At 37.1% G+C, this 16,000-nt stretch overlaps 2 protein-coding genes across 4 annotated transcripts in view; one reads left to right on the top strand and one right to left on the bottom strand.

The window, feature by feature from the left end:
- The first annotated feature begins 1,836 nt into the window (after nucleotides 1-1,836).
- On the top strand, nucleotides 1,837-12,514 carry mmrn2b (multimerin 2b). 2 transcript variants are annotated; one of them, XM_083556488.1, is made up of 6 exons: nucleotides 1,837-2,273; nucleotides 5,972-6,046; nucleotides 6,979-7,055; nucleotides 7,813-7,894; nucleotides 8,994-9,399; nucleotides 9,508-12,514. In XM_083556488.1, the coding sequence occupies exons 1-6, from the start codon at nucleotides 1,981-1,983 to the stop codon at nucleotides 10,993-10,995; spliced, it is 2,421 nt and encodes an 806-aa protein (XP_083412614.1). In that variant the 5' UTR covers nucleotides 1,837-1,980; the 3' UTR covers nucleotides 10,996-12,514. The 2 variants fall into 2 exon arrangements, with proteins under 2 accessions (XP_083412614.1, XP_083412613.1); XM_083556487.1 differs by having other exon boundaries at nucleotides 8,994-9,420.
- Nucleotides 12,515-14,387: 1,873 nt separating this feature from the next.
- bmpr1ab (bone morphogenetic protein receptor, type IAb) overlaps nucleotides 14,388-16,000 on the bottom strand; it is a 32,149-nt gene continuing 30,536 nt past the window's right edge. For both annotated transcript variants that reach the window (XM_083556583.1, XM_083556584.1), the window contains exons 10-13: nucleotides 15,700-15,997; nucleotides 15,415-15,590; nucleotides 15,143-15,273; nucleotides 14,388-14,853 (exon numbers count right to left, since the gene is read on the bottom strand). In XM_083556583.1, the coding sequence (XP_083412709.1) occupies nucleotides 14,728-14,853; nucleotides 15,143-15,273; nucleotides 15,415-15,590; nucleotides 15,700-15,997 (731 nt within the window). In that variant the 3' untranslated portion in view covers nucleotides 14,388-14,727. The remainder of the gene's footprint in view (nucleotides 14,854-15,142; nucleotides 15,274-15,414; nucleotides 15,591-15,699; nucleotides 15,998-16,000) is intronic.

Genomic DNA, 16,000 nt, shown 5'->3' with positions numbered 1-16,000 from the left:
TTTTGAAAAATTTGCCCTGGATCGCGGCTAACTCGCGAAAAACGTGATTTCTCACGCATTGTAAATTCTTCGAAATAACATTACGGATCCTAATGAAACTTACTACATTGTTTCTTATTACATGTTAGATGCACGATACTAATTATTTTCAAAGTAGTTTGCCCTGTATCGGTACTACAAAAGGGGTAGTACGTTATTTGTTGACGTTACGTTCTGATCTCTGATCATCCAGTCCTGCTCAGTGCTTACTGCTTATTGTCATATTGTTTAGCGTTCTGCCTTCCGTAGCGAAGCACGGGTACTTCCGCCAAGTAAATATATATATAAAACGTTTTCTTTAGCCAGGTAAGCCTAAGCTATTTGTTATGCTAATCAGGACCTGTATAGTTTCAATTCTTTCAGTGAAAATAGACAGAATCCTGGCTTCCCTTTACACCTTAACATACCAATAAAGACCAATATATACTAAAATAAAAAATATGACTGTACTATTTTCTCTCTGACTCTCAGTCTCTGCTCTCTGAATTAAAAGCTCAGTTCCCAGGTGGAAATTTGTAGGATTGGAAATGACTAGCAAACTTCAGTCATCAAATTCTTTTTAAGTGGCTATCTGATTAGTTGTTGCCAATTCCCCTCTACACAGCCTGTACTTTCCCATTACATAACAGTTACCAGTCTGAAACAACCATAGACTTCCTTTGAGGTTTATGGAAAGTCGGATAGCACTCAAACATGTTTACATGGTAGCTGAGCATGTTTTATAGACTTTTCTGTTCTGCACCAATTCTGTAAAGACCCTCACTGTTCACTTTATTACTATATATTATGCAGGCCAATCATGTTGCAGCTGCATGCTGGATAAAAGCAAATGCAGGCAAAAAGTAAAAAAAAGAAAAAATGAAAAAATATATACAGCTTTGTATATATATTTAAACATTTCTGTTTATACATTATATAGGTCCATACTTAGTTACATCTCAAATCCTGATGTTTAGATGAATTCTTAGACTATTGCACTACTTTTCAAATGTAATCAAGTTTTTCATATCAGGCATAAATAAAGGCAAAAATGGGATGGCACAGTGGTTCTGAAATGTAAGGTCACTAAGGGTCAGCTCAGTGGACAGGAAGCTCTTGATCAGTGTGCAGGAAACTGTGAAGTTTTGACAGGGTCTGTGGCCAGCAGCATGTGTTTGTTGTCACAGCTGAGCCGCACACGATAGAATCGGTCAGACGGACACTGAACCCGTGGCTCTAAGGAGCACCGCATTGCAAATCCACAACATTGTACACTGTAGCCTGGTTTTCTTCAATTTATCCTCACAATAGGACCCTTCTCCATGAGATGGTGGTTATTCCAAACAGGGCGGGCCTTGCGCAGCTGCTTTGCTGGTGGGATGTTGTCTCTTTAGATTGAGAAAGCGCAGCTGATGTCTGCTAAAAGGGTCTGGGGTCAGCACTGAGAACAAGGCCTCTAGTGTGTGAGGGCACTTATTTATAATTTAGGACAAAGACATGAAGCTGGTTCCTTTGCAACACTCTGCACTGGTTAATTTTGTGTTGTTAGAAAAAAAAAAAAAACACCTGATAAATGTATGCCAAACACACTCAAATTTTTAACTGCTTTCCAACAGGATAGAAAGTATACAAAAAGGTACATACATGTGTGTGTGGCAGTGAAAGCATAAGCCCTGGATATAATTGACAACCAGTTTCCTCCAGCACCTTTAACCCTTTAAAACAAGCAGCCTCTTTCCTTCAATTGTCTGAGAGTGTAATACTGTCAAGGGAGAGGAGGGAGTGAGAGACCGAGAGACCGAGAGACAGGAAGTGGGTGCAGAGAGGGTGGGGACTGAGAAAGTTTTGTGAAAAAGCTTGAAGTCTGAGAGAGAAGAGCACACAAATAGAAAGGCAGAGGGAGAAAACTGTTCTCAGAAGCAAACTACAAACTGGAGAATCATTTCCAGTGCCTTTTTCCTGATGCTGCCTGTGTGTTTTTGTGTAAGAGGCAGGGGGATGGACATCACTGTGCTCATGTTGCTGCTGGCCATGCTGCAGTGCTCATATTGCTTTAGTGAGCTGAGAGCCAGGGATCCAGATGTAGAGGAAAAAGAAAAGGCAGAGCTCAAAAGCAACTTTAGCCCAGCTAACACCATGGTTCCTCTTGAATATGAGCATCTCAGCAGATCTGGACAAATGGATACTCAGGTGGAGAGACCTGAGAAGCCTTTGAACTTTTTGAGCGAGAGTTTACATCAGCCTGCAGGCACAGGGTAAGAACATTTGACTTATTACATTAATAATAAAAAGAGAATAAAGATGCAAATAGTTAAATACTGCACCAAGTTAACAGTGATTTACAATTTTGCAAGTCAGACTGCTTCCTATAAATCTACAAATATTGGGGCTAGTTAGAATGCCTCAGTTTGTTACAAATTTCCTACCATCTGCATCTCATATAGATAAATAAAAATAAAGATAATTATAATAAAAAAAATAAAATAAAAAGAAACTGTGGAGATAGAGTTTTGTTTCTTAACCTACAAACAATATAAATGAATACTCAAAGGTAAAACAGTGGTCCTAAAAGTCATATTTTTGCATTTGATACATTGCATTTTTCTATAAATACTTGCGTCTTACATTCTCACAAATATGCTATATATATATATATATATATATATATATATATATATATATATATATATATATATATATATATATATATATATATATATAGTGAGACACTTTACATTGTTATTTAATATACCTTAAGTGCATATTTCCAGCACAAATGTACATACATAGTAATTTCACCGTGTACTAATCATTACTAAGTGATTAATTAAAGTGATGAATTAAAACTATAAACCTTGTTTCCATGAGGAGCTAAATTGTTAAAGAGTTATTTGTTTCATCTGACCGGTTTTGTTTCTCCAAAAGATTTCTTGGTCTACATGCTTTTAGATGTGCATCTCTGTGCTTCTTTTTAGCAACAAAGTTTTTTGCATGGATTGTAAGAAATAAGATTACTAAAATGCAATTTATTGCTTATTGCTTTCAGGTCATCCTTTAATTTTCTCTCACACCCAATTTTGAATCTGAAAGCATGCAGTCTGAGAGTGTGTGAAATTGTGCATGGTGCACATGTCCTGTTTTTATTAGTGAACGTTTTGCCTGTATATTACATATAATTGTCCTGTGTTGATGTTTAAGAGCTTCCCTGTTGCCCTGGAGCATTTTTCATTTGAGTGCTAAAGTATAGGAGATGTATATATGAGAAGTCTAGGAAGCTCTTTTACCTTCACCACTATTGCTACTTTTTACTAACCAACATCGGTTTTTCAACATCGGTCAACATATATTATCAAGTCACAAGGGAAAATTCGCACAAGAACATTTATCATCCAGCATTTCTTTCTGGAACATGATACATTTTTGTGTAACTTTATACTTATTTACACACCAAACTCCATTACTAACCAAACTATTAGGAAAACAATACCCATACGGATAGGGCCTTCTTTTACTTTCAAAATGGCATATTTCTAAATGTCATGAACGTTGAAAAACATATTTTGAGATTTAGACTAAATGTTGATATGATTGCAGCACTCATTTTCTGTAGATGCATTTTCATGCTGCAAATCTGCTTCACCATGTCTATTAATCTATGTATTTTCTATTAAAATCTGCTCTTGGTGTTTGGCAAGGCCACCAAAATCCCTGAATTCATTGTCATGTTCATTTGTGACATGGTATAATATCATGCTGGAAATAGATATTAGAGGATGTGTAAATTGTAGCCAATTGTAGCACATGTTCACCAACAATACTGTAATAGGCTGTGGCATTCAAACAATGATTGATTGGTATTAAAAGGCCCAAAGTGTGCCAAGAAAAAATTTGTGGTACCAAATTCTGACCCTACCATCTATGTGCCTTAGCATACATTTAAATGATCACACACACTACATATTTACAGTGTTCAACTGTCCGGTTTTGGTGAATCTATGGCCACTGCAGACTCACGCCTTCTGTTTATGGCTGACAGAATTGGAACCAGACATGGACATAACCTTGGTCAGCCCGGGGTTAACATGTGCTTTCTGAGATTTCTTTGCTCACCAATAATTGTACAGAGTGGATAATTGTGTTATAGTAGCCTTTCTGTCCATTTAAAACAGTCTGGCCATTCTCCATTGATATCTCTCATCAACAGGCATTTTTGTCCACAGAACTAGATGTTTTTATTTGTAATTGCACCATTCTGATTTAATTTTGTAGACTGTTGTGCATGAAAATCCCAGGAGATCAGCCGTTATAAAATACTCAAACCAGCCTGTTTGGCATCAACAACCATACCGCAGTCAAAATCACCAAGATAACATTTTTTCCCCCATTCTGATTGTTAATGTGAACATTACCCGAAGCTAGTGGCTCGTATCTGCAGGATTTTATGCATTGCCCTACTGCCACATATTTGACTGATTAGAACTGCATGAATGATTAGGTGTACAGTTGTTTCTAATAAAGTGCTTAGGTGAGTGTATAATGGCAGGCTCCGCCATATAAAGGTTAGAGAGGGTTAAGGGTCTGGTTTAAATGAGCAAATATGTCAATTTAAACCCCAAGCCTAGAATGTTTACACAACGAGCTAGAAATGTAGCCAAATCAGTAGATATTATGTGCATATCTTGGAAGTGGTATATAATAACAAAACTAACAAATGTTCCCAAATTCTGTCCAATATCACATATATCAATATCATATATCATATATATTTAAATATGTGGTCAAAAAGTGGAAACGCTCTAATTTAGTTCTATAAAGGTTGAACTAATTAATATGGCTGAGTAAATATGGCTGTTTTAGGCCCATCATGAGCTCAAGTTAATGTACTGTCATCATGCAGAGCACAGGTTCCCAGTGAAATATGATCCCAGGAGATGCTCTGCACAGGGGATACTTGTAGCTCATTCATCAGCAGGTAGAAAAAAGCATAGCGTATTTGAGTCTGGACTAGCATGAACCAGTGTATGTGTGCAGACATGACTCACCAAAGAGGCTCAAAGAAAAACATAAGAGGTGTTTAAAAACAGATTAATCGATAAAAACTGAGATGAAAGATGGAGTGAAGATTAAAAACAGATGAGATGAGGGGTATAGAGGCTTAAACAAATGGTATTAGATTAAAAGTATACAGCACACAAAGAAAAGGACAGTCAAGCCACACAATAGGATTAGAGAAATAGATGATAGAAATAGATTATAAACCAATTCATGTAGAATGAGCAGCTCATTGAATTAAAATTGTTTTTTTTTATTTTTTTATTCTGAATAGCTACTTATAGTTCAATTGGTCAAAAGTATACAACTTTGTATACATATTAATTAAAACATGTTTGTCAACCCAGGTGTTATTAGGTTTAAGAATCACCTTGGGTTAGGCTTGGGCTGCATATTCTGTAGCGGAAAATATGGAATAGTGACTTTGAAAACACTTCTACGATATGCATTTACTAATAAATATTGTAAATTATTCAACTGGAAAACATTTTATGCATCAGATTAAAATTTCTGTTTGCAAGATATTAAGATTATGGCACAGATTGGACTGAAGAAAAAAACATCTAATGTGCATCTGACATCTTTATATCATGCATTGATATGTGAAGATCATCATAAATGTTGGTATATCAATTTCAACATTTTGTTAGCATCAGAGGGATCTACTAGATCTTATCACTATACAGGTTGGTATAAACAACAAACCCTTATTTCTATGTCTTAGATCTTAAAAGGGCCAATAAAAGTAACAGAGCCTCTGTATTGCATATATTCATGCTTTCATTCTCAAACAGCTTTCCTTATCTCAGCTCTCATCTTTCTTCTCTGCTTACACTTAAATTTTTTCTTTAACCCAGATTTCCTCCATTCTGTTTTCTTTTGTGCTGCTCTCTCCATCCAGGAACTGGTGTACATTTGTTCATCAGCGTTTGATAAACACGGCTGAGCTCAGTGGTGCTGAGGAGCATAAAGAGAGGTCAGTTAACCTGCACGCATGCACACACGCACGCACGCACACACACACACACACACACACACACACACACACACACACACACACACACACACACACACACACACACACACACGAGTATACAAGGTTGAGAATATCCATTTTTATTTTAATCAGGGCTGTTATTAATGGAATAATAGTGATCTCATGTTTATGCATTAGGATTGATTTGTGTGTACAGGATATTCAATCTCAGTTTTTCTTGTTATGGTAAATCTGGTTTGGCAATTTACTTTGTTCAAATTGGAGATAATTTTTAAAACACTTGATTAAAACAATAATTTTAGATTCACCAATTCTGAAAATGGCATAAGAAACTAATGCATTTATAAGAGTCATATATCACGATGGCTTAAAAGATTAAAAAAAAAAAGAAACAGTTTGGTCATTAATGGTCAGTCCTATGCTAGAATCAAAGAACACATCCTAACTCTATTATGTTGTTGGATGTTTTGTCAGATAAGAGACTGATACACTTATAAAAAATAGTGCATCCTGAATAAGTATTATCTATAAATACTAAAGCAACACCTCACAGTATCAGGCAGAAGGCTGCAAACCTGTCTTTCAGTAGGACATTGGTACTAGGAATTTCTCCAAAATTGACAACAGTGTAAAGGCATTAGATGACTAGCATAATGACATGAAGACTATACATAAAAAATTGTGAACTTCAAAAAACATGCCCACACAATAATACTCTGAGTTACACTTTTCCTGTCAGGAGAAATGTGCATGTATGTAAATTTGTGACCTGCTGAAAATACATACCCTTATTGACTTTAAAGTAGAACTGCATGTGAAACAATGAACTTGAACATATTTAGCTTACATCAGTACAAACCTCTGATGTCTTTAAACTGTACTGATCAGCTCTCCTCACATCCTATGCATAGACAGAAGAAGAAAACTAATAATGCACTGTATTGGAAATGCTGCCCAGGCCATGGAGGCTACTTCTGTCAGGAGACAGGTAAACACATTCCCACACATCCACAATCACCCTAAACTTTATCATTAGGATTTACACTAAAAACAATGACCTACGTGACCTACAAACTCCCATAACCAATAAACATGTCATACCAATGTGTGGAATTAACTACTGCTAATTGTTCTAAAGAAATGTTCACTTCTCTGGTTGGTGGGAGTAAAATCTTCCACAGTTTTTACAAATGTCTACATTTTGTTCATTTCAGTTGCTATACAGAATGAAATATAAGCAGATATGTTTAGAATATGAGAATATAAACAGATATGTTTAGATTATGGGAATATAAAGCATGAACAGTGCATTTTGCAGCTAGAAATTATTTATGTACACAGAGTGTAGCAACCAGCAGAAATAGAACCCAGGCCATAAAATATGCATTTCATTGCACAGCTGATGTAAAAGGCCACATTAATTAGCATTGGTGTAAAATGACTTGGTGTAAAATGGGAGCAGGAGTAGTGTGGATAATGTGAGAGGTATTACATGTTATTGGGAAAAGTCCAAAATGCTGACATGTTTTCATTCCAGTCAAACGAAAGCCACAATAGTTTAAAGAACAACAATGATTGTTTAAACAAGTGGAATCACTTGTGGTTTTTCTTTGGATGAAAACCTGCAGTCACACAGACCCTTTGCAGATAAGATATATGATAAGACCCCAGTATTATAATTTAATGAATGAGATCATTATTTAAAATATATTTTATGTCATTTAGCACTTCCCTGTCATTCACAGTGGCTTCAACAAGAATAGGTCAAGCACACACAGAAACAACCCCAACAGACGTTTCACCGGATGATAACTCAGACTCTGGCAAGTATTTTGAATTTAGACCTAAATGATCTCACTTTTGGCACATAACTCATAATCCCTCACACTACAGTGCTTGTTTGCTTCTTCCATTAACGTCTGGTTCTAGTTCTATGTATAAAATATGCAATGAAACCTCAAGTGACTGGAAAATGAGAGGGAGGCAGTTAAACCTAAGAATGAAAAGCATAAAAGATTTGAGGATGAAGTTTCAACTATTTAAACAAACATTAATATTTTACTATTTTGTGTGTGGACCTCAATGGATTTATTACTACACTGCAATACTTCACTATTTAGGTGTCAAAGGTCTCCCAAGATATAGAAATGAGAGGGTATTATAAATATGAAAAGTGGTTAATGGACATGCAACATGCGAAAAATTTGACATATACTTTAAGAAAAATCACATTCACTAGATTCATACATGTTCAGAGTTTGAACTTACAAAACTGTGAATTCCAATTTTTGGGTCTGCCAAGCTAGTACCATTTTGTGCTTGTGTTTTAGACAGGATCTTGTAGATCATTTGGATGGAAAAATTTTCACTGAACTGTATATTTTTCAGATCCTTCGACACTGACAACTAAAATGAATCTAGCTTGGACCGCTAAGCCAGAGCAAGTGGTCACCATTATACAAATATACAAGTATATCTGTTGCAATGATTATAATAATATATGAGACCATAACTGTGGGCGTTAAACTGGCAAATGACATTCTGGAGGATACAGGCAGGGTTGGAGGAAATAGTGTGAAGCAATTTTAACTAGTGCCTCCTGTCTGAAAATAAAATGTGACTTTATAAGAGTACATCAAGCTAAGCATAGATGATTAACATTTAGAGATACCGCACATTCAGTGAAGTTGATACAATATTTTATTGTGGTTTATTCTTTTTTTAATACAATGCAAGAGTACCAGCGTGTCTGGAACAACTTTGTGGGATGATTTAGCATTGACGGGTATCGTTAACAGCATAAACACCTGTGGTAATAAATATTCAACCTAGAAGCAGATGTAAAAGGTCTGTCTCTAGTGATCTATTTTAATATGATTAGGTGAAATGGGTAACTTTTCTGACATCACTGTTTTGTTTCAGGCAGCGCTGGAGCTATTCCTCCTTCTCCTTCTTCTCCTTCTTCTCCTTCTATGCCTTTCATGGATTCGAGCAGCATGGCAATTCATCAAATATTTGCAGCAATAATGACCCAACTTCAGCCAGTGCTGAATGGCTTTAATCATACTTTGGAGAATTTGTCCAGAAAGGTGGAAGACTTCTCTGTAGAATTGAACAATCTGAAGAATGACCAAGAGAGTATGTCCAAAACAAGGCATGCACATGAAGAAAAATATAAGAAGGACCTTGAAGACAACTTGGAACAGATACATCAGATACGGACAGAGTTGGACTCACAACAAAAAGAAATCGAACAAACAGTACACTTGCAACAAGAACGTCTGCTTCATAATATGACTAGTCTGCAGGACAGAATTTACCACTATATGAACGTGAGTCATGAGGAAATACAGGTACAGCATTTAGAGTTCAAGGTTTTAAAATGAGTAAAAGAATATTAGAGTGTATTTGAATCTCTGTTTTTTTGTTGTCCTATTTAGGTGAGTTTAGAGTTCCTGAATAAATCCATGGAAGAAATTCATCTTAATCATGAAAGGCTGCAGGAGACAACAGAGGGAGAACATGATCTCACACTTAATGCTAGTGAAAGCCAGTCACAGCTGGAGACTAGTATGTGGGAGGCAATCAGTAGTCTGGACATGAAAGTGCTCAATAACACAATGGAGCTCATTCCTCTCACTGAAAACTCCAAACATTTGATTAATATTGTCCAGAAGTTAGACCATAACTTGAGGAACCTGAGTCAACACCTGAAGTACATCAGCCACAACACAGAGGTCTATTTGGCACAGATTGGCCTTGAAGTAGAGGAAGCTAGAGTTGGTACTCTGAAAATAGTTAATGAACTAGCTTCTAATCACAGTACACTAGAAAGAGATTTGCGAGATATTCAACTTGATGTGGACAATATCTATCAGCATGTCCAAAATAATGAGCTTGCCACAGTAGGCGAGGTTTGCAGCTGTAAAGAAATCAGTGAGTCATTGATTAAGTTGGAATCTAAGGTTACTAATGTCACAAACCTCGCTAAAGAAAACCAGTATGCCCTGGAAGATGTTGAGGCAAAGAAAGGACTTGGCCAGTGGCCCCTTGGAGTTGAAGATCTCCGTCAAGGCCTGTGGAGTGTGAGAGAATCACTAGCATTTGAGCAAGTAAAAAGAAAAACTCTTTATGACAACCTGGCCCAGTTAAAAAGTTCTCTCCAGGACAGCCAAAAGGAGATCACTGGGCTTAAAGGCCAATTTGTCACTAAGGAAGCAGAAATTAGACACATCTCTGCATCATTCACTTCTTTACTCAAGGACGCCATCCGCCACTCTGATGTTCTTGAGGTGCTTTTAGGAGATGAGGTAATGGAGTTCACAAGCTGGACCGAGAGCCAGCAGAAAGAGCTTGCTATTCCTGTACTGCTGCAGAAAATGCGTCTGATGCAAGAAAAGATCGATAGTCATGAATATAGCTTGACCACTTTAAGGAAGAACAGTGCAGAGAAGGCTCAAATGACTAATGATGACCCTGTGGCATTTACAGAATGGAGCCTCACAAAAGACCAGGGGAGTGATACTGAAGATCAGAGAGACATTTTAACAGACATTTCCAGAAGGGAGGATGATGACGACTACTCAGTTAGTGACTTCTGGAGCCTTGGCAAGGAAGTGGAGCAGCTTGCTAACAGACTCAGCATGCTGGAACAGCAACCATGCAACTGCACTGCTGCCCCCAGTGGTGTTGTAATGGAACTGCAGAGAGATTTTATAATCCTGCAACAAACTCTGGAGGCTCATCTGAGAACTTTCCAGACCTTATTCGTATATACAGAAGAGCTAGCTGGGTCATCTGGTGGTGTGAACTTGGACCAGCTGCAGACCATGCTGAGAAAAGAGAGGAAGAGAAAGAAGGGACAAAATATGCAGAAAAATGGAGAGACAAGCAGCATGCGCAGTAAAAGGCACACTGGGAAAGAGTAATGACATTTCTGGTGGTTATTAACACCACATATACTGAAAGATTCTGGACTGGTCAGTTTAAATCCTGGAAATAAAAATTCCAGATGATGCATCTTATTAATGCAAAAAAATCTTTTAGATGGTGAGATGTTTATACTTTCTTTTAAAAAGTAGGAGGAATGCAGCCCTATACTGCAAAATAGTTTAAGTGGTACACACTTTGTAAGAAAAACCCTTCCAAAGGTTCTTACATTTGTTAAACCAAAAAGGTTCTACTTTGATGTACTCAGCTGTGCAAAGAGACAGAGAAAAAAAAATCCCATAATAGCATCCCATGTAGCAAAAATGGTAAGAATCCTAAGGGGTAAAAAAAAAAAAAATGTTTTACAGAAGCCTATACACTACTTTAATGCTATAATGCCTTTTAATTAAAATTTCTAGGTCTCTAGGGCTGGATGACATTAGACATATTAACATGAAACATTCCTGTGTATTTTGGGTATCTAGTGTCGCTTTTAGAAATTCATGGTTGCTCACTGTAATAAGTATCTGAGGAGACATTACATCCAGTTTATACCATTCGTTTAAGTAGATTATTGCCAAATCACCTGGAATCAGCTTTGGAAATGTAAGTAAAAATGCTATAACAGCCCTCTCAGTCTTTTTCATACGAATACAGCCATTGCTTCATGGTGTTCACCATTGGTCTGAATCGGCTGCAAGGCGTTTCTAAACCATGGCAGTGCAGTTCATTATCAGAAGTGTGTCATGGTCCCCACCTTGGCATCTACCTGACATTAAACTCATTTTTATCCCTAAGAAAGAAAGATATTCCTTGGGTGTCTACAGGAAGGGGAGGTAAGGCTTATAAGCCAGGAATGTCTCCTAAAGCTTGAGATGGATGATCATGCTGGAGCATGTGAAGAGAACACTGGTCCAAATGCAGGATTAATCACACACATCCTTCTGTTTTACACAGAGGATTAGGAAATGACAGAGAACTAGTAACTTGGAGTTACTGCGTGCAATCCAAATGCCAAAGATGACGTTTTATGCTTTTGTGTTGAAGATCTTCGTATTCGGGTGCCCCCTTGTGGCCATTTACAAAGAAAAACACACACACAGGTCCTGCTGTTTGACCTTTAAAGAAGGGCAAGCTCTCAATTTAAAGAGCATATCCACAACCACTCTCCCTGATGTCGAGCTATGATCGAAGCGTGCAACAGAGGCAATGAGATACCCAATGGCTATGTGTAGCCCACCCTCCAAAAACGCTAGCGGTTTGTAGGATCGGTCATTAATTAATTGTTAAATTCTCAATCGGTTGATACATATTTGTGGTTTATAATTTGTATTGAGTTTGTAACAATACATTTATTTGCTAGCAAGTTTTGAATATACACAGCTTTTTAAAAAGATCTAATTAAATAATCCGTGCTACTAGTTTAATGTGGGTATAAAGTCTAACAATTTTGAACCAAATATGATTATCACTTTTTCTAACTCTGCGTGCTCAAAATAAAGGACTATGCTTCTCTTACCTTTGAGTAAATTCCCTGCAATTCATTTACACAAAGAAACACAATCATATTCAGTGAAAGGAAATTACAAAAGGAATGCATACTAAAATATTGTAATTTACTTTAAAATCGATACATTGGACAAATTTTGTGTACAGAACAGTTTTTCTTGGTAAACGTAAGGCACCTTTCTTTAACCCAGATGCTGTACAAAACAAACAAACAAAAGCTTTCCTACACATGCTTCATTTGCACATTGGACATAAAAGATTCTGTTGTAAATGATACAGATGAACTTCTACTGGCTACAACACATTTATTTAAATCAAGAACAAGGCAACGGCCATGTGCTGATGCACCGATTTTGTGTGCATGGATGCTAAGCTTCAGAAATTACACAAAACAAGCTCTGATGCATTTTAATACAAGAACACTGTATGTGTGGAAACACTGCATTTTGAAGGTCTGAGCAATAGATGCAAATCAATTTCTCGAAAACTGCGTTCCTAATGGTATTGAAAGGGGTTTTGGAAGGAAAAAAAAAAAAAAAAAACTCATTTATAATCAAGTTATTAAAATGTAATGATCCAGGCTAAATATAGGCACAGACTACATAAGCACAAATTTTAGAGTTTAATTGTTTAGCAGGATTCATGTGACTAGTGGAACCAATATACTCTGTATATTTTCTTAAAACAATTATTTTTAGATTTCGTTAAAAAAGTAAAAATACTTGTAATCTTTTAGAGAAGTACGTTCGTTTTGGCCAACTGTATATGTACAGAAAGAACGGGATATTGAGCTAATGTTAATCTGTACTGTAATAATGTTGAGAATCACTTTTTTTCGAATGAGCATTTCTTTCTTAATATGATAGTTCATTCAACATGACATGGTTAGAATAAAAAGCACATGCATGTGTATTCTTCAATCCTATCTGAGATATATAAGATTCCATATGCAAATCAGTCACATGAACCAAAATCTCATAAGAATCCTAAGTGGTGTGATTTGTTTGGAAGAATTAAAGCAGTGATTGCTTGTAGGTTAGGACTTCAGCTCACACACTCACTGTTAGCTGTGTGAGCAAGGCACTTAACCCTGAACTGCTCTGCTGCATTCTGTGTCATTCTGCTGCAACCAAATAATGAAATGTGACTGTAAAATGTAATGTGGATGAAGCGAGGCTACATGGCACTACATCAACCAAACCATGCTTGCTATTTGGACAGACTGACCTACATGACGACAGCTGCCCTGCTATATTATATATATATATATATATATATATATATATATATATATATATATATATATATATATATATATAAAAGTGTAGAATGATTTTTGCCCTATGTTTAAAAAATTCTGTGATGACTTTGTTAATGCCCGTGTACAAGGTTTCTTTGAGACCTGTATATAAATCATGCATTCTTACACAACCCACCAGTCTTCACCGCACCAATAAACGTCCTTCCGTCCTCACTCATTAAATCATCCAAATGTTTTGACAACACCTCAGTATTAATTGGACAGACTTTTTAAAATAGAAATTGTGTAAGAAATTCTTCACAAGTATTTTTGTTTTAAATATCAATAACATTATTGATGAATAATATTTACTTATCTATATTAATACAGGAGAAAATCATTTAAAATAATGGTGCTCTTTCTTATGCACATGTATTGTGTGATGCAGAAAGTCTGCATTCAGAGCAGTCATTTCGAGTCCGCAAATGAACCCTTTAACACTCAAGCACAAGTCTCTCTGGCTGCCCATAGACAAAAGAATGATATTATACAGAGAACGAATCAGCCTTCTCCAATGTGTATTTGTAATTCAGGTTTTCCCCTCCTCTGGCACACGCTGCCATTTGCATCACGACAAGCAGCTTTCACAGAAAGCAATTTATTTGGCAGATCTCTCCCAATAGTGTCTAAGGGGTAAAAGAGAATGAATAGTAGAAGTAGCATGATCATTCTACTTTGAGTTAGTGTTTAGGATCTAAAAGACCCATAACTATGTCTATGAGAAGTTCTTTGTAGTGGTGATGGCACTCCCAGTCCAGCAGAGGGTGCTATTGAGACTCTGTTGGATGACGGTGAAAGGAAAGTGCTCTGCTCAGTAGCACTCTGCTTCACAATTCTGTTTGGAAACAGTTCCTGTATCAATGGAGTTCACATTCCCATTTCACCACTGAAGCACGCAGTGTCATCTGTAGAGATGTACTTCTCATATTTTGATGTCTTGTGATTCCACCATTTTGGCAAGTGTTTTCTTTATTCTCAGAGCAGTGAGGCGGGAGGCTGGGTTATGGGCCCAGCACTCCGACATTAGCTTTAGCATGGCTCTGAGACACTGGGGGGGAGGGAATAAAAAAAGACCATTCTGTAAGCAGGATCATATCAACAAAGTATATTACTACTTTTTATTTAGCAAATATTATAGTTTAGGTAGAAAATCCTATTGTACATCTTTACTAAGAACATCCATAAAAATAGCAAAGAAAAGGAAACTAACCCTAATATCATGAACAAATTCAAGGATATGTTAAAGTACACAAGCAGCAATGTGTATAATTTACTATTTAAAAAACACAACTATGTTCATTGGCACTTTGACTCAATAAAAAAAACTAACTCGTTACCTCATCACTGTTCCAACGATTTGAGACTGTAGGCCGCATGCCCTTTACACACACGACTTCCCTCATGTCCTCATAAGATGGATCTGAAGGAACTGCGTCCCAGTACGGTAACTGGTACTCTTCCACAATGCCTACAGAAACATCAGAACATAATGGAGTTGATCATAAGTCAGGATCATTGAATAACATGTTTAAGAAATACATCGAATAAAACGATTTCGAAGTCTAAAAATAAAGAAGTGGAAAGACAGCAAATAATCAACAAAACAGACCTCCTGTCACACATCGCCGTGCCATTTCCCAAACCACAAGGCCATAGCTGTAGATGTCTGCCATGATGTAGGCCTGGAACTGATTCTTGTTCAACGTCTCATCTAAAACCTCAGGGGCCATATACCTCCGTGTTCCCATCCGTGTGCTCAGAGGGATGTCCACCTCATTGGTGTCACTAAGGGAAAACATGTACACATGTACACATCATACAGTGTGTATTTATTTGATTAACCACAATCAACAATATATAGCTGGCCATAGTCTGAAAGCATGTGCATGCACACCTGTTGTATTTAACAGCCAGACCCAGATCAGCAATGCAGCAGGTGCCGTTCTTCTTGATGAGGATGTTCTTGCTCTTCAGGTCTCGGTGAGCAATGGCTGGTTTGCCCTGCGTGCCGAAGATCTCGGTATGGAGGTGGCACAGACCACACGCTGCAGAGTAAGCCAGCTTCAGCAAAGCCTGAGTGTCCAGGGTGGTGAACTTCAGGTAGTCATACAATGAGCCGTTCTCATGGTAGTCAGTGATGAGGAAGAGCTGTGTGAAAGCTCCTGTACCCTTGATGTCAGCTGCAATAAAACCTG

Source organism: Silurus aristotelis, assembly GCF_946808225.1.
Source record: "Silurus aristotelis genome assembly, chromosome: 12".
Taxonomy (NCBI): Eukaryota; Metazoa; Chordata; class Actinopteri; order Siluriformes; family Siluridae; genus Silurus; species Silurus aristotelis.
This window is presented reverse-complemented; position numbering and strand designations above follow the sequence as displayed.

What these genes read in the sequence shown, in the direction of transcription:
- mmrn2b (XM_083556487.1), top strand. Translation starts at nt 1,981, where the DNA reads ATGCTGCCTGTGTGTTTTTGTGTAAGAGGCAGGGGGATGGACATCACT. An exon ending in CATCAGCCTGCAGGCACAGG is followed by an intron (nt 2,274 to 5,971) that starts GTAAGAACATTT and finishes CTCTCCATCCAG; the next exon opens with GAACTGGTGTACATTTGTTC. An exon ending in GCTGAGGAGCATAAAGAGAG is followed by an intron (nt 6,047 to 6,978) that starts GTCAGTTAACCT and finishes TCCTATGCATAG; the next exon opens with ACAGAAGAAGAAAACTAATA.